This window comes from Triturus cristatus, chromosome 4_1, assembly GCF_964204655.1.
Source record: "Triturus cristatus chromosome 4_1, aTriCri1.1, whole genome shotgun sequence".
Taxonomy (NCBI): Eukaryota; Metazoa; Chordata; class Amphibia; order Caudata; family Salamandridae; genus Triturus; species Triturus cristatus.
The window spans coordinates 455,273,768-455,297,386 of record NC_140585.1 but is presented as its reverse complement, the minus strand read 5'-3'; the positions used below and the strand labels follow the sequence as shown (position 1 = coordinate 455,297,386).

The 23,619-nt window shown below is 46.5% G+C and overlaps 1 protein-coding gene across 1 annotated transcript in view; it reads left to right on the top strand.

Moving 5' to 3' along the window:
• Window positions 1–23,619, top strand: part of CWF19L1 (CWF19 like cell cycle control factor 1) — a 236,016-nt gene that overhangs the window by 67,074 nt on the left and 145,323 nt on the right. The window contains exons 4-6 of the mRNA XM_085652614.1: window positions 19,093–19,194; window positions 21,268–21,482; window positions 22,667–22,785. Coding sequence (XP_085508740.1) covers window positions 19,093–19,194; window positions 21,268–21,482; window positions 22,667–22,785 — 436 coding nt within the window. The remainder of the gene's footprint in view (window positions 1–19,092; window positions 19,195–21,267; window positions 21,483–22,666; window positions 22,786–23,619) is intronic.

Genomic DNA, 23,619 nt, shown 5'->3' with positions numbered 1-23,619 from the left:
GTATTCATTAGTACAGCTGGGCCCAACCTTGGAGAAAAGGAAAATTACCAATGCTGCTTCTCGCAGAGGGAGACATAAAATGATGCCTCGAATGATAATTTATGCAGAGCAATTATATAAACAACATGACTAAGACATTTTTCTTCTAACAGACCATCCTTTTAGCATTCGCTAACTAATTTGATGTTACAATCAAGAAAAGTACAACATTTCGAGGAAGCAAGAAACAACTCTGTGAGAAATTGTTCATATAGTCATTCCTCAAAGATAACTTCATCAATCTGCATCATTTTGTCAATATCTTGTTGGAGCATAATTGCAGTGTTAGTATCATGGACTGATATTTTCTGTTTGGGGGTGAGAACACTGACACTAAAAGTACAACAAGCTGGAAGACAGTGTACACAGAGGCAACATGTAAAGATAATACTAGCAACCGCAATCAAAAAGATGAAGACCTTCCAACCCCATGTTTGCATATTCCAGAACCACCCTGATAGAGTCCAAGTACCTGTTTCCTGGTGTATATTAGAGGAAAGCTTATGCAATTTTTGGATAGCTGCATACACACTGGGGGCATGGTCAGGTATGGAAACATAACAGCTGCTGCCAATGACACGACAGGCCCCTCCCCGATCAGCAAGGATGATGTCTAACACCATCCTGTTCTGTAAGGTGACTAATTTCGTAGCCTGGAGCTCAGCAGTGATGTTTGTCATTATCCCAGCAGTTGTATTTATAACCCCTTCAACAACTCTTGTTAGCTGACGAATTTTAAGGCTAATAGACATGGGTCACCAATAGAAGAGTAGGCCCTTCAAAGCATCATCAAACTGGTGGGCAGTGGTATATGTCGGATATAGATCCGACATATACCACTGCCTGTGTTAACAACCCTTCTGACTCGGGACAATTGTGTACTCCTTCGCTGCAGCTCGTAATCCTTCTGATAATTGGACTGGGCAACATACACAGGGGGAAGGAGAGAAGCAAGGTAACATCTGCTTGACCATCTTCTCGGAAGCCAGACATGAGCTTGGGATCCACAGACAAAATAAACCTGGTGGAGTAGCATCAACGGCGAACTATTCATCGTGCTGAGTCTGTAGGTGAAATTGCAGTTAGTCCACCCCCACCTTTACCTCCCCAGTCCCCTGGACACAGAAACTAGCTGTTGTGTTGACCACGGACACCAGCATCGGTTTGTCCTGAGTAAAATTGCGAGCTTGGAAAGATTGAAAATACTCAGAGGTGTTGAACCTTTGGCAATCAGCCATTTCCATTTGGAGCCATGTTTCGTTCTGCACTTTTTCATATTTGCTCATACAGGAATTTGGGGACAATCTACTGAAGGACTCTTGTCCTGCTAGCCCTACGGGAAAAACCATGTGATGAAAACGTATATATTCTACCACAGTGCAAGAGTCTGCAGTGTCATAACTAGAGTAGAGAGTTGGAAATGATAGTGCACCATTATGAACAATTCAAACCAACCTTCACAGCTACCAGTATATGAAAATGGTAGGGACAACAAATTGTCGCTCTTATGAGTAACTGAGGGGAGCAATCCACAAACCCAACTATTGGTTGTATTGCCCACATTATGAACTTGATGCAACATTTGTATAAATACATTGCCTGTGTAAGACGACCTATGCGCTACTTTGTGTGGAGCCAGAGTGACAAAAACATGCTCAGGGGAAGTGGGCGTCGTACCTACCAAAGAGTGTACATGATACTTCTCCTCCAGAAACCAGGCTATTCCAAGTATTATCATTAGAGTAATCACAACAATTGATATAAAACTATTTTACTGTTTGTTGACCAACCCTGCGCTAAACGCGGTGATGCAAATGGCTGTTTTCCTCCTCTATAGGTCGACCAAATGGATACATTATGAAGCAAGAAAAGTAATACAATAAGACTGATAGCGAAGGCAATTGTTCCCAGTGTTCATCTGAGCCTCACTGGTACAGGCTCCTATTTTTCATCGATGTTGGCGCTCTTGAGCATTAGCGGTGGAGGTTGCTCTGTCCCAAACTTGTGATGAATCCCACGTCGCAGAGGATAATGCACCCCCCTCCTAGGAAGCACATTCGATTTATCCTGTCCAATGTCCGAACAGTGCAACAATCTCACAACACCCTGACCTAAAACACTGTTGGTACTATAGCAAAGTACACCCTAACTTGCACAATCCATCCCTAACTAATCTGACTTCTCCTTTGGTGCACTATTACTCAGCCGAGGGTGCAAATTGTACCTGGTGACTCTGGGCACAGAGGGGGTCAACAAATAACTGTTCCGTAATGGCTGGAATTTCCGGAGAGACTGCTGCATTTAGCATGTCATCATTCTCTGCATCCGTTTGGGTCCACGTTAATTTTCCTTCGCTGATGGGGATGACCTGTGGCACCTTTTCACACTCAGTATCCACAACTCCATCAGCGACCCATTGGTCATAGGGTAAAGGTAGAGGCACTCGTTTGCAGTGAGTGCCAAGGATCCGGTTCTTTCTGTCGGCGACCTTCTTGGCTGTTCGGGTGGCCAGAAGGACTTGTGCAGGTCCCTTCCAACGGGGCTCCAAGCTCTTTTTTTCGCTGAAAATTGCGCACCAAAACCCAATCACCGGGCTGGATGTTGTGACCGGGCCCCTCAGGTATATCTGGGAGAGTGTCCCGGATCTGTTGGTGAATAGAATGCAAATTTCAGTTAACTGACTCAGATAATCTGTCAATAATGGGTACTCCATTTCAGAAAACTTACAAGTGCACGGGACGCCCCAGACATTCGCGGGGCGTCGTAACACGACCTTGTAAGGAAGCAATCCTGTTCGATTACATAAATACCAACTCAAACATAATCTCGCAAGGGGTTTAAAGTGATGCGGTATGCGATGGCGCCTCCTCGTGTGGACGTCATTGTCTGCATACATTTGTATCAATGCATCACTAAAATGGATGAACTGAGGCACTTTTTCACCCTCGGCATCCCCAATGCCGTTCCTCACCCACTGGTCATAGGGTAAGGGTATCCTGCGGCAATGGCTGGAATGGATCCAAATCTTTGGGCTTGCAACTTTCACAGCGGTTCGAGTAGCAGGAAGGACTTGCTCGGGCCCCTTCCACCTAGGCTCCAAGCTCTTCTTCAGCAGGAAATTTAGCAGCAACACCCAGTCCCTAGGCTGGTTGTTATGACCTGGGCCCTCTGGTATGGGTGGGAGTGACTCACGAATCCGTTGGTGAATAGAACGCAAATTTTCAGTTAACTAACACAGGTAGTCTGTCAATAAAGGGTACTCCATCTTAGAAAACCATCGGGGACGCTGGACGCCCCAGGCATTTGCTGGGCATCCAAATACGACCTCGTACGGGGACAATCCTGTCCTAGAATGTGCTGCTGTTCTTGTCGACAAAAGAGCGAATGGTAAAGCATCTGGCCACTGTAACCCTGCTGTCTCCTGAATCTTTGCCAATTTCAGTTTGAGAGTACCATTGTACTTCTCAACCAAACCTGCTGACCGGGGGTGACTTGCAGCATGAAACCTTTGCTTTTTGTGCAAACCGTCGCAAATTAACTGGATAACCATGGCATTTAAATGACTTCCGTTATCACCCCAGATCAAACGGGGCAAGCCGAAAGGAGGGAAGAACTCCTCCTTCAGGAGTACCTTTGCAGTCGTCATGGCTGTATTGTCTTTGGTACGAAAGGCTTCAACCCATTTACTGAAAGCGCAAACAACCAGCAACGTGTACTTCAAATTGTTTTTTTTTTTTTTTTAAACCTTTATTCTTCAAAAACATGGACACAGCTATTCAGCCGACAACCCGGAGGTTCGGCAGCTTTAGGAGAGCAGAACAAAGAAGCGTCCACAGTGCAGTAAAGGAGCAGCGAAAAGGTTTCATTTTTAAATAAACACAAACACACAACAAACCCCAGCAAGGCGAAAACACTGAATACCAATGGTGATTGCCCCTCAGGGGAGACCGGACCCCCTTCGTCTAACAGTCACAGTACTATGATAAGAGGAAAAGGGGGGAAAAGCAGAGGCCCAAGCAGTCAACTAACAATCAAATCTATATACAGAGCTGGAAAGAATATTAAGAAGAAAGCTGTTCCTCGGGGGGGATCCAGATCAGGGGCAAGACATATGCCCCCTCTGTATTGGTTCCACCGCCCCCAGATGGCATGCCACTTCCGAGGGCGCCCTCTAGCGCAATATTCTGTCTTTTCCCTGAGCATACTCCAGTCCATATTTTCCTTCCACGCAGTCAATGTGGGGGGCCCCACGGAGCCCCACAGGCGCGCGATGTCTCTCTTAGCCACCATGTTACCCAGAGTCACCCACTGGGTCTGTGCCTCATCGTGATCAGTGGGCCCCCAAACATTCAGGAGACAACACCGCGCCTCCGGCTGCATAGCAATGCCCGTCACCTCCCCCATCACTGCATGGACTCTCCTCCAAAATTCCATGATGACACCACATTCCCAAATGATATGCAGGAAAGTACCCACCATACCACAGACCCTCCTACATAAGCTGTCCTCAGAGAATCCCATATGAACCAGCCTTGGCCCCGTCACATAAATTCTATGGAGTATTTTGAGCTGCACCAGCCTCAGACGTGATGGGATCGCGACCTCCTTAGGAGAGGAAACAGCAGACTGCCAATCCTCGTCATCCAGCTCAAGTCCGTCCCTAGTCCACTGGTCCCGCAGCCCCAACAGCGTATCCGCCCGAACATTTATCAATTTCTTATAGATGAGAGAGATCGTGCTCTCTGGCATATGGCCATCGAGGATCCGGTCCTCCAAAGGAGAGGACTCTGGCACCTTCTCACCTTCTACGAGGACTGACCGCAGGGCATGATGCACCTGAACGTAGCGAAAGAACTCGGATGTCCCCAACTCATACTCCTTCTGCAACTCTTCAAAGGACTTCACCCTCCCCTTAATCAGCACATCTCCAACCCTGGAAATACCGATCAAGTCCCATTTATCAAAACCTTTCGTATGCCAAAGCCTACCCAATTTTTCAGATTCAAACAACGGGGTAGCAAGGGTGAGCCTATCCTTCCAGCCCAGCGAGTCAGTCGCCAACTTCCACACACGCACCGCCACCCCAGTGGGCCCCGTGAGGGACGAGTCCAGGGACCGCAAGTACAACGCTCTAAGATAATTACCGCCGCGCAGCAACCATCTGTCCATGGCGTAACCGGGGCTGAGGGCCGGGCCATAGAAACCATGATTAATCGCGCTCAACTGGGTGGCCCAATAATAGCGTCGAATGTCTGGAAGCGCAATACCCCCGTCGTACCATGGAAGCGTCAACTTAGCAATCGCTATTCGCGGCCGCCCATCCCACAACAACGATCGTTGGAGGCTTTCGACCTCCCGAAAGTAACTGGCCGGTACCCAATCGAGAGTATTCTGCAAGGCGTAGAGGAAGCGGGGAAGAGACATCATTTTGAACAAGGCGGCTTGCCCGACGAGGGAGAGCGGCAGCCTCCGCCAGCCCTCAACATCCCGCCGCAAACGCGCCAGGGGGGGGAGCAGGTTCCTCTCATATCGCAAAGTGGAATCCGTGGAGATAAAAATCCCCAGGTACACGAAGCCCTGCTGAGCGATCTGGATCGAGCAAGTTCGCGGGACAGGTGGAACATCGCCACTCAGAACATATAGATACGATTTACTCCAATTGATGACGAGACCCGAGTTCCTACCAAAAGACGTCAGAACGTCACAGACCACTATAAGCGAGTTCTTGGGCGAGGCAAGATATAACAGGATGTCATCGGCATATAGCGAAATGCGGTCCTCATGCTCGGGCGACCATCTAAGTCCACGTATATCCGGGTGCCAGCGTATCCACGCCGCCAGCGGCTCGAGGGCGAACAACAAAGGCGACAGGGGGCAACCCTGCCGAGTGCCCCTCCCAAGCTGAAACTGAGTCGACGCCCGCCCATTTACCACAACACTCGCAAGGGGACCCTCATATAGCAACCTCACCCAGCTCACAAAACCAGGGCCAAAGCCAAACTTGGCAAGCACAGCCCACAAATATGCCCATTCCACCGTATCAAAGGCCATCGTGGCATCAAGAGACGCCACAATAGCTGGTTCTCGCAGCGTGCTCGACCTGGCAATCAGACCATGAAGGCGCCGAAGGTTTAACGCAGTGTTACGGTGCGGAATAAAACCGGATTGATCCGGGTGGATCAAGTCTCCAAGCACCCTGACCAAGCGGCCCGCCAGAATTTTAGCCAGAAACTTCGGCTCAGCATTAAGGAGTGATATAGGCCGATAGGAGGCACACTTATCTCGGGTTTACCATCCTTGTGTATCACAACAATCGTCGCCAGTCGCTGATCCAACGGGAGGGTCCCACTCCCCCGCGCCTCCACAAACATGGCGCGCAGGTGAGGGGCAACCCTATCCGGAAACAGCTTATACAGGTCAATCGGCAAGCCATTAGGGCCCGAGGCCTTGCCCGAGTTCAGCGCGCGGATAGCACCCGCCACCTCATCAACCGTTATATCTCCATCGAGATCATCTCTATCTACGTCAGAAAGGCAGGGCAAAGCGATATCACGCAGGAGGTCAAGCGAATCCTCGGTCGGCCTATCCGAAACTGAGGCATAAACCATACGGAAATAATCCGAAAAACACTGTACTATCCTCTCAGGATCTACAACCACCTCTCCCCCCTCTCTCGTCAGCTCCGGCACCACTCTATTAACCCGTTCTTTTTTTGTCCAGCCAAGCTAGGAGCTTCCCGGCCTTGTCACCAACATCATACAAGCGGCCCTGCTGTTCCCTACTGAGGGTCTTGGCGGCATTCGTCACCAGGTCCTTGTATTCGGCTTGCTTCAAGCCCAGTTCATGCAGTGAGGCCTCTGTAACCTCCCCTTCTAGCGCCCCCTCTAAAGCCGCGATCTCCTCCTCAACCTGCATAACCTCGCCATCTCTCCGCCGCTTGGCTGCCACTACCAAGGAGAGGGCCTCTCCTCTAAGCACGGTCTTAAATGCTTCCCACAACGACACGGCCGAGTCAACGGACCCCTGGTTGTCCTTAAAAAAGTTATCAACTGTCTTCAACAGCGCACTGCGCATCTTGGGGTCACGAAAGTACCAGGGGTTAATAGGAGCAACCCTGCCCCCTCCCTCGCGGCCGATGTCCAGCCGGACCCACACTGGCGAATGATCCGATATGCCCCGCGCCATATGCCTGGCCTCAGATACCAATGAGGCGTGAGCAGCCAGAGTGAGCAGGTAATCAATCCTAGAGAGGCTACCATGCGCCCCGGAGTGGAAGGTGTATTGGCTCTGTGTGGGGTTCCGGAGCCTCCAGCAGTCTACCAGGCCGAGTGTGTCTAGAAAGTCTGGAAGCCACTTCTGAGCCCCCCCGGTGTCTCTGGGCGGGTACCTATCCAGCAGCCCAGAGCCGACAGCATTGAAGTCACCCCCCACCACTAGCATACCCTCCGGGAGGTCCAACAAGGCCCTACCCAGATCTGTAAACGTGGAGGCCTGCAGGGCAGGAGGGACATAGACCGAAACTAAAACCAAAGTTCTTCCTTCCCACCTCCCCGCCACCGCCACAAACCTCCCCCTATCATCAACAATGGTGGAGTTCACCTCGAACGGTAGTGAAGCTCTAACTAGGATGCCCACACCCCTGGAGCCGGAGGAGAATCCCGAGTGAGCTATGAATTTGTAACCTTTCCTATTAAGAGCATAGCAAGTATTACCTATAAGGTGTGTCTCCTGCAGTAGGGCCACATCCGGCAAAGACCGTTTCAAGAACTGCAAGACTATCCCCCGCTTAATGCGATCCCCCAAACCATTAACATTCCAGCTAAGAACACTTAAACCCCTACCCCCCCATCCCCACACACAGAGAGGCCCACCCCACACCCGAAGAGCCACCATGGAACAATCCTGACAATGACTACGCCTTGCAGAAACAAACCCCCCAACAACAAACCCAAAATCCCAACTATCCCCCCCACCCTGCACCCCTGCTGCAGCTTACAAAGCCCCCCCCAACTTGCAGTGTGCCTGTCGCCCTACCAAAACCAAAATCTACAAAAAGTACCCTGAGGGAGGAAAGAGCTCCCATCGTCCTCGCGCAACCCTCCACATTTACTGCAATCAGTTCAAGTCATTATCTAGAACCAAATCAAGTCAGTCCGGCTCCAAAGGCATCAACCTTGCCCATCCCGGCCACTGTCCCCGTCTGCAGCAGCGTCCTCGCCAGTCCGTCGTCGGGGCAAAGTGTCCAGCCATTCATCGGCCATAGCAGGCGACTCAAAGAAGAAAGTCCGGTCTTCGTACACCACACGTAATCTGGCAGGGAAAAGCATACTTCAGGTCCCTCTACCGAAGCCGTCTCTTCACCCCCAGGAAACCCTGCCTTTGCTTTTGCACCAGCTGGGTGAAGTCAGGATAGAAACTCACCGACGCGTTCTGAAAAGGGACCGGGCCCATCACCCGCGATGCTTGCAGGATAGCGTCCCGATCTCGGAAGTGAAAGAGCCGGGCGACAATCGGTCTCGGTGGAGCTCCCACCTTGGGCCTCCCACCCGGCACTCTGTGAGCTCGCTCAACTGCGAAAAACTTCCCAAGGCCCTTAGGCTTCAGATGGTTAAGCACCAAGTCCTCCACGATCAGGTCTACAGAAATCTCGTCCGAGGACTCCGGGACCCCGATAATGCGCACGTTGTTGCGCCTGGCCCGGCTCTCAAAGTCCTCGAGCCTACGGGCGGAGAGGTCACTCTCGGCCCGCAGCTTACGAACCTCAGTCTGAAGTTCCGAGACATCATCAGCGAGGCCCGTGGTCTTGAGATCAAGAGTTTTAACCCGTTCATTAGTTTTACCCAAATCCGCTTGGATCAGGTTAACGTCCACCAAGATGGTATCCACTTTGTGCGTCAGGGCATCAAACTGTCTCCCAATCGAAGCCTGCATCCCTTCGAGCGCGCCCATGACATCCTGCAACGAGGGCTCCGAGGCCGAGGGTGAGGCAGTCTTCTGTACATCCGGCGACTGGCTCGATCCACCAGGCGACCCCTTCTGCTGGGCATAGCGGTCCATATTATTGGCTTGAGTATAGGCTCCCCGCCTGGTAGCCTTGGATTTCAGCCGATCCACCTCCGCTTTACCCGACATGTCTGGCACCAAGCAGGCCGGTGCAAAAAGACGGCCCTCTCTCAGTAAGAGGGATCAGGAGAAATCAGTTCTGCAATAGCCCGGCAGAGTAGGGCGCAGAGCGTCCAGAGGATAATAAAGCAGCCGAAAGCACTCCCGGGCCAAGGCAGACAAAGGGCGAGAAAGTGAAAGTGAAAGGACGGGGACCTCCGTCCGACAGTTCACACCTCGCCTGGCCGCTGTTGTTCAATTAGAGGTCGGGCATCCTGCCAACGCCAGCCCCTGGCATCCCTCGGAGATAGGCCTCAATCTTCCGCCGTGCATAACTCCGGTTCCCGGTGGGCGATCCGAAATCGGGCAGCATCAATCGCCTCCAGAACGAGTCATCTGCAAGATGCCGCGCATATAAAACCGGATTAAAGACAGGATAGTCGACGGAGGGCGCGTGGGTCTCGGGAGCTCAAAGCTCACGCGGCCATCTTGGTCAAGCGCTAGGCTCCTCCCCGTACTTCAAATTGTTGATCCTGTCTAATTCAACATAGTCTTACTGAAGGACCTCAAAAGGGAAAGTGGGTGGTGCAAAATTACCGGGTGGCTTGGGTGTACCCTTCCCTGGATTGTGCCGCATGTACACCATACAGTACTTCACTAAATGTGCAGCTGTCTTCGAAATTGTATAATTTTGCCATTGGGGGTCTAACAACTTGCAAATACCCTTAGCACTAATATGGGCTGGGCCATTGTGACTGCAGGAAGAACATATGCATCTGCAACATCCATCTTTGCTTCCCTGACTTGTCAATCCAACATCCCTCATCGTGCTGTACTTCCTTGCCACACTGCTAATTTCTCCACTGTGGCCTCACTCTGAATCTCCTTCACATTTTCAAGTGTATCCCCGCACAGTGTGACCTCTGGCACCCGCCTAGCGTGACCTGCTACGAACATTCTTTTCATCTTAGTTCAGGCTGTTTCCTTAGCTGTCTGATCTACAAAAGCGTTCCCTTGACCCACATCGTCAGTAACCTTCCTCTGGGTGCTGCACTTTACTATTGCCAATTTCTTAGGGAGCGTCCAAGCGGACAGAAGCCTATAGATAAGGGGACCGTGCTGGATTTTTGTTCCATGGGAAGTAAGGAACCCTCTCTCTGCCCAAAGTTATGGACGACACCTAAAGTGTACTGACTGTCGGCGTAAATATTGACAACCAGTCCCATTCTCAATTCACAGGCTCGTATTAGGGCAACAAGCTTTGCAGCTTGGGCTGACTGATGGGGAACTTGTGATGTTTCAACTACCGTATACAGCATAGTAATGGCGTATGCGTCAGTTAGTGCCATCTGGCAATTTAAAACAAGAGCCATCGACACATAGTTCTCCTTTAGGGTCAGATAAGGGAACATCAGTCAGGTCTACCCGTCCTTTCGTCTTTTCTTCTGTCCGGAAGATACAATCATGTTTGTCAATCTCCTCATTCTCAGAAGGGAGGGATAGTAACGTGGCTGGGTTCAGAGTGGCACATCGTCTGGTCGTAATATGTTTTGTAAACACCGTTGGCTCATAACCTGTCCGACGTGCACTGGTGAGGTGCTGCGTCTTTGTCTTATTCAAAAGTGTATCTACACCATGGGGTACCTGTGAGGTCAGCATCCAGTACAAGTCCAGCCGATTTGTCTTTTTGAGAGCCCGGCACCGCTGCAGCCGCTCTTAGACAGCTCGGTAGGGCTCGTGTAACCGGATCAAGCAAGCAGAGAAATAAGCACACCTTTACTTGTATCCAAATTTTTGTGTTGGAACAGAGTGCACAACCAGCCGTCTCATGGACATGTAATACAAATGGCTTGCTATAGTTAGGCATGCCAAACACCGGAGCTGAACAAAGCACCCTTTTTAATTGCTCAAAAGACTGCTGACATTCAGGCGTCCAAGGCAGGGGTTCATGCACATCTTTAGTAGTCAGAGCAAGCAGGGGTTTAGTTAGTAGGGAATAATTTGGATCCACTGGCGACAGTAGGAAGTAATGCCAATAAAAGCGCGCACATCTTTTTGAGTTTGTGGAATGGGCATTTTAACAATGGTACTGATGCGCTCAGGGGTCAATCTCCTACCCTCCTTCGACAGTAGGTGACCTAAGTAGGTGACCTCCTGTCGTCAATACTGATATTTGGAAAGGGATACTTTATGGCCATGTTGAACTAAATGTAACAACTATTTAACTGTACTGTCTCTGGATCTTTGTTCCGAATCCGAGGCGATGAGCAAGTCCTCGGCATACTGAAACAATACATTACCTGTGGGGAGGGACAAGGAATCCAGCTGGCCTTTCAATGCCTGACTATAGATACTCGGACTCTGTATAGCCTTGAGGAGCGCGACAGAATCTAAAGCTTCTACCAGCTAGGGTGAACCCAAACAGATACCTGCTGTCAGGATGGATGGGAATACTGAAGAATGTGTTTTTCAAGTCAATGACAGAAAAGTATCTTACAGAAGAAGAAATCATTGTCAAAAGGGACCACCTGAAACTGGGGAATCACTATTTTATTAACTTCCCGAAAGTCAATCACAAAGCGATAAACATCTCCATGATCATCGGAGGAACCCAAAGGTGTCCTTTTTGAGGATGGAAAGAATGGGGCTAATACAAACATTAGCAGTCTTCTTCTCAACCACTCCTTTCTCAATCAAGTCCTGCACAATTTGCAATAAAGCTAGCTCAGCTGCTTGCGGTATTTTATACTCTGCATTATCTTTAACTCCGATCGAAACTAGCGGTATCTGTAACAATCCCACATCTGTGTCACCTGTCGCCCAAAGAGTTGGCGGCACATCTTTAAACTCTGCAGGGAGAGTTGCATCTTTGGACAGACACTGCGTACCTCGCACTACATCCGCACCCATCGTTAGGTAAACACCTGCCGGAGAACAATAAATCGTGGTATACAATTTTTTCAACAAGTCCAAACCCATCAAATTTTCTCCACAATTAGACGTCAACCAGAATAGCGAATCCACAGTGAAAGGATCAATAGTCAATGCAGGAGGTTTTAAATTGGGGCTCACAACCGGTACACCAGAAAAACCTACCGAAACGTTAGTATGGCCAGACAGTGCCGCCCCAGGGTCCAAGGAATGAGAAATAGAACTGTTCATCGCACCTGTATCCACCAAAACTCCTTAGCTGAACCATGCACATCCGCACGGACCACGTTGATCTACAGGTATTGGAATTGGTCCCTCACTCTGTCTCTGGATGTCCTAGCTGTAAGACATCCCTGTCACCTCATCCATGTCAAAATCATCATAATAATACTGTCCTCCCCGGGGGTCATCGAAATAATTTCTATCAGAATGACTCTGCGGTGCCACATCATTCTGAGCCCTGTCCTGGCCACCAGCTCCAAGACCTCGTCCACGAGCACCTCGTCCTCTCACGACCGCCACCTTCTGCAGAAGCATTGGACACTAGCTACGCCACTTTCCCTCCTCTTTACAATTGTCACACTGATTCGGCCCTAAAGGTGTGGTATTTGTAGACCTGCTTGTGCGTGGAAGCTGTTGGGCCAAACCACCATGTCCTCTACCATTCCCCCTAGAAGCCTACTGCAACATTACTTTCTTCTTCAAATCCTTGTGCTTCTTCTCTAACCTCTCCTTATCTTTATTTTCCCTGTGTTCATAATGCTGTGCCATATTCAAAATAACGGATGGGGGAGAGGTGCACCAGGTGCTCTCGGAAGCCTGCAGTCGGGTCACAATCTCAGGAAGCAAATTGGAAACCAAACTATTAACAAACAATCGAACGCCACCTTTGACAAATCCTGTCTAGAAACAACCACTCAAACTGAGTGAAAAAATCAAACACACTCATCTTTCCTCTGATGGTAAGCTGATAACTTGTCCCAATCATCCTTCCTCACTGGGATTAGGGAATGCATGTACGTAATAAGGCTGGGCAAAGCAAGTATCTCCGCCCTAGGCTTATCACCTGGCTTCCGTTCCTGATCCCATGCCTTAATTTGGTCCCATGTACCACCCAATTCCGCAACATGATCCTGTGTGCGCACTTGTCTCAATCTCCACCGCGACTAGCAAACAAAAGAACATTTCAATATCCGCAAGTGTCATCACTGTGGAGGAGTCTGCCTCAGTCAATTCTTTATAATATGCAGTAGGATTTTTTCCTGGGGACAGGTAACTGAGTCTTAAGGGACAAAACCTCTCTCCTTTTCCATGGAGTATAAACCCACTGTTCTTGGGGACAGGCCGCTACCCTCGGTCTAGTAACGTTATCGGGCTGATCTCTTAGCTCTGGTATTTCAGGATGATAGATAGGATGAACCTTCTGCATCGGAAACTGGGATACGGGGGTGGGACTCTTCAGTCTATCCCGATAAGCAACCACGTCGCAACATTACCTAAAGACGTGATCAGGGGCCATATCAGTAACATATACATGGTCCCTAATATCATATATAATCTGCGGCGCTGTATCATTGAAACATTGCTCCCAAAGACCGATCAAAGTAGCGTACATGTGCTTAAGGGCTCATAATCTTTCATCATACTCCACACGTCCTCCACTGTAAATGGGTTACAAGCCCACTGCGCAGCCTGATTAGCCGCTACCTTTTTCTCCTCCTCTCCCATATCAGATCGGACTAACGTCCGCCCCATACATTCTTTAATTTCGTCCAGTCTCTATCCTCAAATCCACGTACTGGTGTCCCTCTACTCAGTTATGTCGAGGGATGGAGGAACACATTGGGGTAACAGAAATAGCAGTCACTAACATCGCTGCCGGCTGCGTCGTAGGTGTAAAAGCGTGCAAATGAGACGCCGAAGCAATAGGTGTTGCAGGAGTACGAACAGTCATAGTTGCCACAAACTGCGAGGGCAAAGAAAGGACAGGAGGTGCCATGGCCAAGGCAGTCCGATCAACAGTAACAGAAGCAGGGACAGCAGAGGCAGAAGAACCTGGTAGCTGAGCCTGTGAGGGAAGAGCGGGATATATCCTCTGCCGGGCATATGGGGTGGGGGTTGAGTAACAATTGTTCCATAAATGAATCCTTTTCTTCTTGGGCCTCATAAGATTTCTCAATATTCAATCGAAACATCCTATCTTCACATTCTATTCCTATCTCTTGTTTCTCTCTATCATGTGCTACAGCTTTCTGAGTCCATGTTTGCATCCTCCCCTTCCGGGCCTCTTTCTCTGCTTTCATTGCCTCAGTTTAGTCTCCCTTTGCCACGTTCGAAGAGAATCAAACGAAACATAGACTGTCTACTTCTTCTTGCAAACAACGTCTCCTGTAAAAACCCACTTCTTTGTTCATCAAAAGGGCCCATTAACGGCCACTGCAACTCCCCATTGTCCCTTGTATATTTGTGCCATGGCGTACTAAACATAATGGGGCCAAGGCAATGCTTCACATACATATCAAAGTTCGGAGTGCCTTCCAGAGGCGCCTGCTGACTTTCTTCCAATTGAGCATCTGCAGAGCAACAAGAACCCAAAAATCTGCTGTACCAAGGCATTTTCAAAAGTAAGCCAAATTCGTTAGGCTGCATGGCAGTGTTCACAAACACTATGTACCAAAATCGGTCCTCAGACCGTACCAAATGCAAACTGAAATGGTACCATATCCACAAAGAACTAAAACAAATTCACCTGGTGCACACAGGTCGAATGAATTTATTTTCCACTGCCGACTCTTCGGACCAAACTGTCAGATCCAAGAGGTTTGCTTTTCAGGACCCCAGTCAGGATGACCCGCTGGGCGAGACACCGACCGGTCAGACAAACTGAGATGGGTCACCCAAAGGGGTCCCTGTTCGGGTGCCAACTGAAGTAAGTGACCCGATTAAGGCCACCCAGGTCACTCGCGATGACCTCTCAGCCTTCCATACAAATGAAGAGTCGGTCAGACAGTAGAGAATACAAACCAAGTATATGTTTATTCAGATACTCGAGCAGAGCCCCATCTGCCCCGTCGCTCAGGGATGCTGCAGAGAGGACTGACATCAGCCAACATGGTGATACATTATGTACATTTCAGAACCAATGAAGGCATGCCCCCGGACTGGAAATTTCCAGTTGGAGGCAGCTAGACCGAGAAAGTACAGAAGGATGAGTTTCGATCCAAGACCGGGCACACACTATATCTACACCAAAGTCGTTCTGCCTGTGCCCACCGCTGGACTGGTGGGAGCAGGCCTCTATGTACTGTGAAAGGTATGTGCTAATACGAACAGTGTATTCATTTGATTAGTACAGCAGGGCCCAACCTTGGAGAAAAGGAAAATTACCAACCCTGCTTCTCGCAGAGGGAGAGATCAGTTTCGCTCATGGGGCAAAATGGCGGGCAAACATAAAATGGTGCCGCGAATGCTGACTTATGCAGAGCAATTATATAAACATCACGACTAAGACATTTTTATTCTAACAATGGGAAGGAGGGCACTTGTAGATATTCTGCACACTTGAAAACAGTGGATGATATCAAACCGTCTCTAGCTAAATACGTCAAAATCCAAAAGGTTGAGTTGTGAGGAATTTATTCAAATGACAACCTTCAGTTACATGGCCTAAGATAACCAGGGGCCAGATGTACAATCCTTTTTTGCGGCTGCAATCGCAGAATATCATTTGCTACTATCGTTATTAGGAAGGGGCGCCCCTTCCTAATAGCGAGTCACAATGCCATGTACTGTTGTTTTGTGACTGCATTTGCGGCCCCAAAAAACTTCCAGTTTACTACCTACTTCAAAAAGTTTCATTTTTATTTTTTACATGCATCCCGTTTTTCATTAAGGAAAACGGGCTGCATTTAAAAAAAAAAAAAAAAAAAAAAAGCAGTCCCAGACATGGGGGTCTGCTGATCCCAGCCTCATTAGGCATGCAATTTGCGACCGCATTGGGAACCGCAAAAAGTGTCTGAGACACTGTTGTACATTAGGTTTAGCGAGTAACAATTTTGTGCAATTTGCGACGCGCTAATCCTAATGGTCGTACATCTGGCCCTAGGTCTACAGACAATGTCTCTACATGAAGAGACGCCTACAAAGGATCTTCTTATTGCTAGGTTTCCACAAAAATCATTTTTTTGCCATTACTGGCCCATATAAAGCGGGATGTGAGGATCTCTGATAATGATGCTCTAAGTATCTCTGAGGGTAGATTGGTGATGTTTACAGCAAGCTGCAGGTATATACTTTCAGTCGAATGAGGGTTCCAGGGGTCTCAAAGAGTTAGTTCTCTGAGGTCTCAAGACAGTAGACCATAAGTGTTCTAGAGCAGTCTCTGTACTTATTGGTGGTACCTCTAGGCAGACTGGATGTTTCTGGTATTGCCTAAGGACTTGCTGGGTTATTTGATAGCAGGCAGAGGGCTATTTGGGGGATAATTTGGATTGTTTGAATACTGGCTGTTAGTCTCTGGGGAACTGGTGGCAGGCAGTGTCCGTGAGGGGACTGCGAGTGTCTGAAGGGTGACAGTGTCGCTATGGGCAAATGACTACCTGTAGGTGTTTGAAGGTAGATTTGGCACTTAGTCAGATATTGAATGATGGAACATGGATGTATGAAGACCAGTTGGGCTGTAAAATCTCTGCCAGCTTGCTTAGATTCTCAGGATGCCCTCAAAAGGTATCGGGGCATAGGTCAGAAGTGTCTGCAAGCCAGCTGAAGTGTGTGTGTGAAGGCAGATCAATTGTCCTTCGGGCATAGCTGAAAGATTTCAAGGGCCTCCTTGAGGTGTTGGATGGGTGGCAGGATCTCTGAGCCTTAGGGAATACATGGTATATTGTAGGACCAGTTTGGCACTTCTGATTTTCAGCTAATAGCCTCTACAGGCGGGACGATGGTCCATGGTGGTTAACCAGAGGGCCTGCTGGGGGGTGTCCTTTAGCCCTTTTTACAGGCTCCCCTAGGTCTTTAAAGATTAACTGGGGATGTCTGAAACGGGGCTTTTAAAAATGTTGGAGCAGCCACTTTGTTTTAATTCTTTCCCAGTAGTCCATTTGAGGTCACCAGGTCTGTGAATAATTTCCCACCTCAGAAGGCCAGCCAGAGGTTAAAAACACAAGCCTCCCTTTCTCAAGGAAGGTGCCCCAATGCAATAATGACGTGGGTCCCTTGCTCGCTGTGCCACTGGATTCAAGCTAACCTGGCTGATGAGTGGTGAAACCCTGAAACCGGCCCCAGGATGTTTGTTTCCAGTCCAGGGAGGACCTTGCCTGGCAGTTCGAGCTGGACTGTTCCCAGAGGAGCAGGCTGATTTTCATATTGCTGGTGTAGTAGTTGGACCTTCTTCAAGAAGTTGTCTCACACGTGAAGGGTAGATTAAATGTAGTTTATTCAGGTTCAGAGTTACATGGAGACCCCATCCAGCAGCAAGCTGAAGACAACTGAACATTCATTTAAACATCGCTAGGCAACCCGCAATCTAGGCTATAAACATTCTAGAACCGAAGGGCTAGCAGAGATGCTCTCAGAGATGCTAAGAACACCACAGCTGGGTCCAAAATGGAGTGGCATAGTAAGCAAAAGAACGATGGATTAAACCCAGATCTGTGACTGGGGGTGAGTGGCTGAAAGGTTTTGGCACACTGTTCATCTTGTTGGGTTTGCTTTTTATTTTCACTCCAAAGCCCCTCAGCGGAATGCACGTGTGATTGGCTAAATAGCCAGTAGTGACTAAAGATGTCACAGAACGCAAGGTACCACTTGGCAGCTATTACAATTACATTTTTCAGTAGTTCAGCATAAATGGATAGTTGCAGGTAGTTAATGGGGAGAGGTGTTTTGCTTTAATTTGTCTATTCTGTAAAGTCGTGCTTTCTAACGAGAGGTTTAGTATAAAGTTGAAGATCACATCTGAGAACTGACTTAAACACTTCGGATAAAACAGGCCAGTTAAACATAGCTAGAAAGTGTACATCCAAAGTCAGGAGTGCAGAGAAAAAAAGGTAGTAAAAGCAGCAAAGTGCAAGTGTTATTTCAGTTGTGGTACAAGCTGCTGATGTAATAAGGTAATTGAAGTCCTTTGCCCATCCATGCATGCTTTTTGTACTGCATACAGATCTGCATTAGGCTGCTTGGTTTTTACACACAGTGAAAAGTGGCTTCTCTGCAAGGTCCAATTAAATTAGTGGTAGTTGTGTTCTATATCCTAGAGCACAGTGGCCACGTTTCACCATTGCATGGGGTGTCATCCATCCGGTTACTTATTTTCAGCCTGAAACGCTAGGAATGCTTGGATCTGTAGACCCAGACTGAATGCTAAAGGTGGATCTACAAATTGCAGCCTAGATTTCTGACTTAAGAACCAGTATCACGTGAATGCCACTAACTTGACCTTGGATGAGTTGCAAACTATCTAAGGGTAATTCTATAAGAACTGGAAACACAGATGGAAGCTTGAGGTAAGCTTAATGGAAGCTTGAGGTAAGCTTGAGGTAAGTGTGAGGCAAGGTGGCTTTCCTGGCTGATGAGGGGTGATACTCCGAAACCAGTCCTACGATGCTTGTTTTCTGGTTCAGTTCTGGACCGATAAGTGCCGAGAAACACCTTCGAGTGTGAGTCGCTGTGCTTTAGCAAGTTCTTTGACCATGACATAACATAAGATTCACTTTGCTGTCGCTGTTGCGTTATTTCTGAGGCATAGGGCTGGATTGTGAATGATATTTCCACAAATTCTGTGACCTTTCAGAGGCACTGACCAGACTTTGGATGAGCAAAACCTGCTGGTGCCACTACCTTTTGACCCAGTTACTCCTGATATTGATTTCCAGAACACCATACGCCCAATCGCACCTGAATGTATTTTGTATTTGTGTCCTCAACCTCCCCACAGTGGCATGCTGGCTGCACCTCTGTCTGTTCAGTAAAACCATGACATCAGATTTGCTATCCTAAAATTGTTCTAATTTCTTTTGTCAGCTCCTATTCACACTTACGTTTTGGGTGCCAATAATCAGGATACAGTAAAATATTTTGAAGAGGCTGATGGATGCGAACTAGCTGAAAACATAACTTATTTGGGTATGTATTTGGAAAACAAATGTTAGGTATTTGAAAGTAGCAAGAATTGTTAATATTTATGTTGCCACATCTATTGTCCTCAAACACCACTCGAACTTCCAGCATTCAGCAATATTTTGACTAATTCACTAGAGATTTCAGTTTGTACAGCTTGAAACATTTCAGTGATAAGAATGCGGTATCTGCAGCACCCATTTAATGTGATACAATTTAGTGCGATCCATTTTAATAAGGTTTATATATTTTATTTAGTTCCTCTCATACTTGCAAATAAAACTTCAGTTCTGTCAAGAATAAGGACTCCCACCTCCTGCTTCCCCAGATGTCTGGCCAGTCTACACCTAAGACCAGCAACATCTATCGATTCTTAGCTGTAGCAAAACAGATATTGCTAAACCGACTAAGTCTTCAACATTTGGTTTAAATTGACGCGAGTTAAACTAGCAAACACTCTTGCTTGGCTGGCTAAATTGCTGCCACCTCTCCTCAACTACCTTTTACTCAAAGCTCTCCGAAGCCACTGCAAGAAGGTGAGGAGTGCTTTACACAAATAAAATAATAATAATTAAAGTATAACCACCAGGGAAATAGCTAACTACACATAATTGATAAAAACACGTTGGTTTAAAAGTATTCCTCTTCCTTCGCTGCACCGAAACACATTCATGGGATACAGAACGATGGTTATCTGAATTACTGTATACGAAAGACCTAAGTGTCGAAGCAAATGAATGTGGAAAACCAACAAAGTAGTCACCAATCAATGAATGATGGGTATTTGCTGACTGCGGTAAAACAAATAATATAGTAAATGGGCACGAACTGTGAATTTCCATATCCGCAGAAACAAAGTATTCATGAGAACACTTGGTGAAGCCTACAATTCACTTTTTTAACTTGACACATCCACTTTTTAAGCGTCATGTAAGAACATCTAAAAATTTTATTGGCTAACCTATTTATAATTTGATTGGCTTCTTCTCAATCCTTATTTGAATTTAAACTGGCTTTTTTACATATGTAATTCTTAGTAGAAGGAATGTAACCATGAAATTAGATCTGAAAGTCTAACAGGACAGAGTTGTATATTTTGTTGTACTGAAACTAAACGTTGTTCATGCAATTGAAATAAAATGGTACTTTTTTAAGGTATGTTCAACTTCTCCAAATCTTATAAGGATTGTAAGGAAGTATTTGGTTGTGTGGTAAGAAGGGGTGGTGCGGGGAATGAGTACTAAAACTGGTCTGCATGCCAACTCTGCTTTTTACTGTGTTAATTGAAATTAGTTTACTGCTTTCATTACGTTTTGAGTATTTACCAGTCATACCACATTTTCTTGCTGTTTTATAACATTTGTTTAATTATCTTTTGATTTGAATTCCTATGGTGTGTTATTAGCAAGCTTCGGCAAAGCCAGTAGGTCTGGCTTTAATGTGCCAAAACACTTTATAAATACTTGTACTTCATTTTTCATGCTTACAAGTTTGCTAAGACCTAACTTGGTTTTGGTGAAATTCTTTTGGCGCCTTCCATAAAACCGGGATGGATTAATTGTAAGTTACTTACCAATAGCGACATAGATATGCAAATGATTCAGAATCCGTATAAGTACACATATAAATGAGTGTTACTTTCCCACAACAGTCATTGCATAGGAAGCTTGATCTCTGTGAGTTGCATGAGATAAGTTACACCTTCCCGTAAAAGGTAGTGATTAGTGGAACAGTTGTGGTGAATATAACATTTGTAGCTTTTTGTAGTGATGTGGACAACCTGCGATGCTGCAGAACGCAGCTTCTAAAATATTATGATTTCTGTTTGTTATTGCCAGATTGAGTCCATGTCTACTGTCCATGAATGTATCGCCAATATTGCACTCCATTGCCTTATGTCCAGGTGTTTGCAGGGGCATATCCTCAACCGATATTCTGCAATGCTTGCTCCTTCCCACGTTCAAAAATAAATTGTTCCTGAGAACTGCTTATTAAATTGTAACATACTTTGTCTACCTTTAGGTTGGTAAACTGAAGAAGTGACTGATGTTATGTTATCTGCATGTCTTTCTGACTTAGGTCGTAAAGGTCTCTTTACCGGTGCATCTGGTTTACAAGTTGCCTACCTCAGTGGTACAGAGTCTCGCAGTGAGCCAGCTCCTGCATACAGTTTTACTGGCAAGGATGTTGCATCACTCAAGACCTCGCTACTTTCTCAGTCAAATTTCAAAGGCGTTGATATCTTACTCACTTCCCCGTGGCCAAAAGATGTATGGAACTATGGCAATAATCCCGTAAGTAATGTGTCTAAATATATAGAAAATCGAGTTATATCTGAAGACTACTTGTCCAGTTTACGTAATCTGTGATCTTAGTCTGAAAAGTCCCCATTACTTTCTCACCTCACCTGCTTCTTTTTGTCTTGTCAAACGATTTTCCGATTTACTTTACCCGATATGTCTATACCGTAGTCCATTTTGTATTTTTAACTTTGAATGAATTTACCTTTAGATGTCTGTATTGTAGACTTTTATTTTTCTAAGTTTAAATAAGTTTCTTATGCTAAGGAGCATATTTTTCTGGTCACGCCTGCCATTTTCCGTATTGTTGTGAGGTACATAGTATTTTGTTATTGAATAACCAGTTTCAATGAAGAACACTAATCCGCTTTGATAATTGTCTGTCAGGCTCCACGAGTGGGCACAGGCTGAAAAACACTCCGGTTTTATCCAGACATACAGTAGAATATGGTTGACCTTTCATGTTATGTGTGATGTTTTTGTAGGCTTTCTTTATCATTTACTTAGTGATAGAGATGTTGCTATGCCTGTTCCTCAAAGCTTCCTTTATTTAAATAATAAATGTACATCATGGCCATGGTCACTGAAAACGTGGCAAAACCTGAATGTAGCAATCGGAACCTGAAAGGACTGCCACTGAGCGAAACCATGTCTTAACACTTAATTGATCAGTTTCAGCTAAAAACAGTATTTTTGTGGGAACTCTGCTAGGTATGAAGCAGATGTAGAATTACGTGGCAAAGGCAGGAAATCCATAATTATGCAGAAAACGTTACAGCATAGCATAATTCTGGTGGCACTGATTTTAGTATACTTAGTAATTGTGGTATTGGAATGGTATACCATTCAGGGAGTGATTATTCTAACTGGTAGCAGAGAGTAGTTTTAGAGTTGGATTCATGATTAAGAACAGTGATATATGGAGCACTTTCTCTTTCTGGAATTGATTAAAGTCTTCTATGTTCTAAGGTGTATATGTTTATTGTTGTGGTGACCTGGATAACATTTTGCGTGTCACATGCAACTTGCTTCTGATAAATATTTCTTTATACAAAACAGTTAAATGTGTTATGTGGCATTGCTACATGATTATAATTTCGCCCAAAATTATTACATATGTTTCTTTTGACTAAACTACATTTTACTAAAATTATCTATAAACTATTTTCCTAATGAAGGGTGAAGTGGATACCAAGCGATGTGGTTCTGCATTAGTAAGCAGTCTGTCAATGGCCATAAAACCAAGGTATCACTTTGCGGCATTGGAAGGGGCAAATTATGAACGACTTCCTTACAGGTAGGTGGCAGAGTTTCAGAAATGTTTGATCTGTATGTGTAGAAAACTGTGTCGTCTACAGAAGTACCATTCCGTCAAATGTACTTGTTCTCTCCTTGTTGATTAGTTAATGAATCGGCTTGCTTGTGATTTGACTGGTCACTTGTCATGTTGCATCTCCCTGTAAATTACACTTTAAAATATAATTCTCTAAGCAGTGTTAAATTTAGTGTCGTACTTGTGTTTAGCCAGCCAACTTAAATGACTGAGTACCATCAGTTATTCAAGTCCCTCTTTCTGCAAATAAACCTTTATTGTGTACAATAGGTAATGTGGTGACTTAAATTAGAGTTTGGATGTGGGTGGAACTTTGTAATGGCACTGAATTGCTCTTCACATTGTTGATTATTGTACTTCAGCAAAAGCAGAAAGAAAAACCATTGATGATAGAAAAATTACTAGTTTTTAGATTAATATCCTTTACACTAAATCTACTTATGAATTATGTCTCCACAAGATGCTTTAATCTTACCTGGTTCTCTGGAGGATCATCCAGCCGTTATACAGTGTATCCGCATTTTCATTGTTTGCGCTAGGCGCACACAGTGAAAATGCACCCTATTACCATGAATGCGCTACCTGCAGGAAAGCCTCAAACTCTCGCTGCCTGGGCGCAGCGCATTCCTGTGAATAACGGCGCAGCTGCTTTACAGTTCCTCCATGTTTCCACAGTGCAGGTGGCAACCCGCCTGCACTTTGAAGGGGATCAGAGATCCCCTTGCATGCGGGTGCAGTCAGTGACTGCACCCGCCTGTAGTGAGATGTCTGGAGGGTCCATGGGACCCGCCCCCCCCC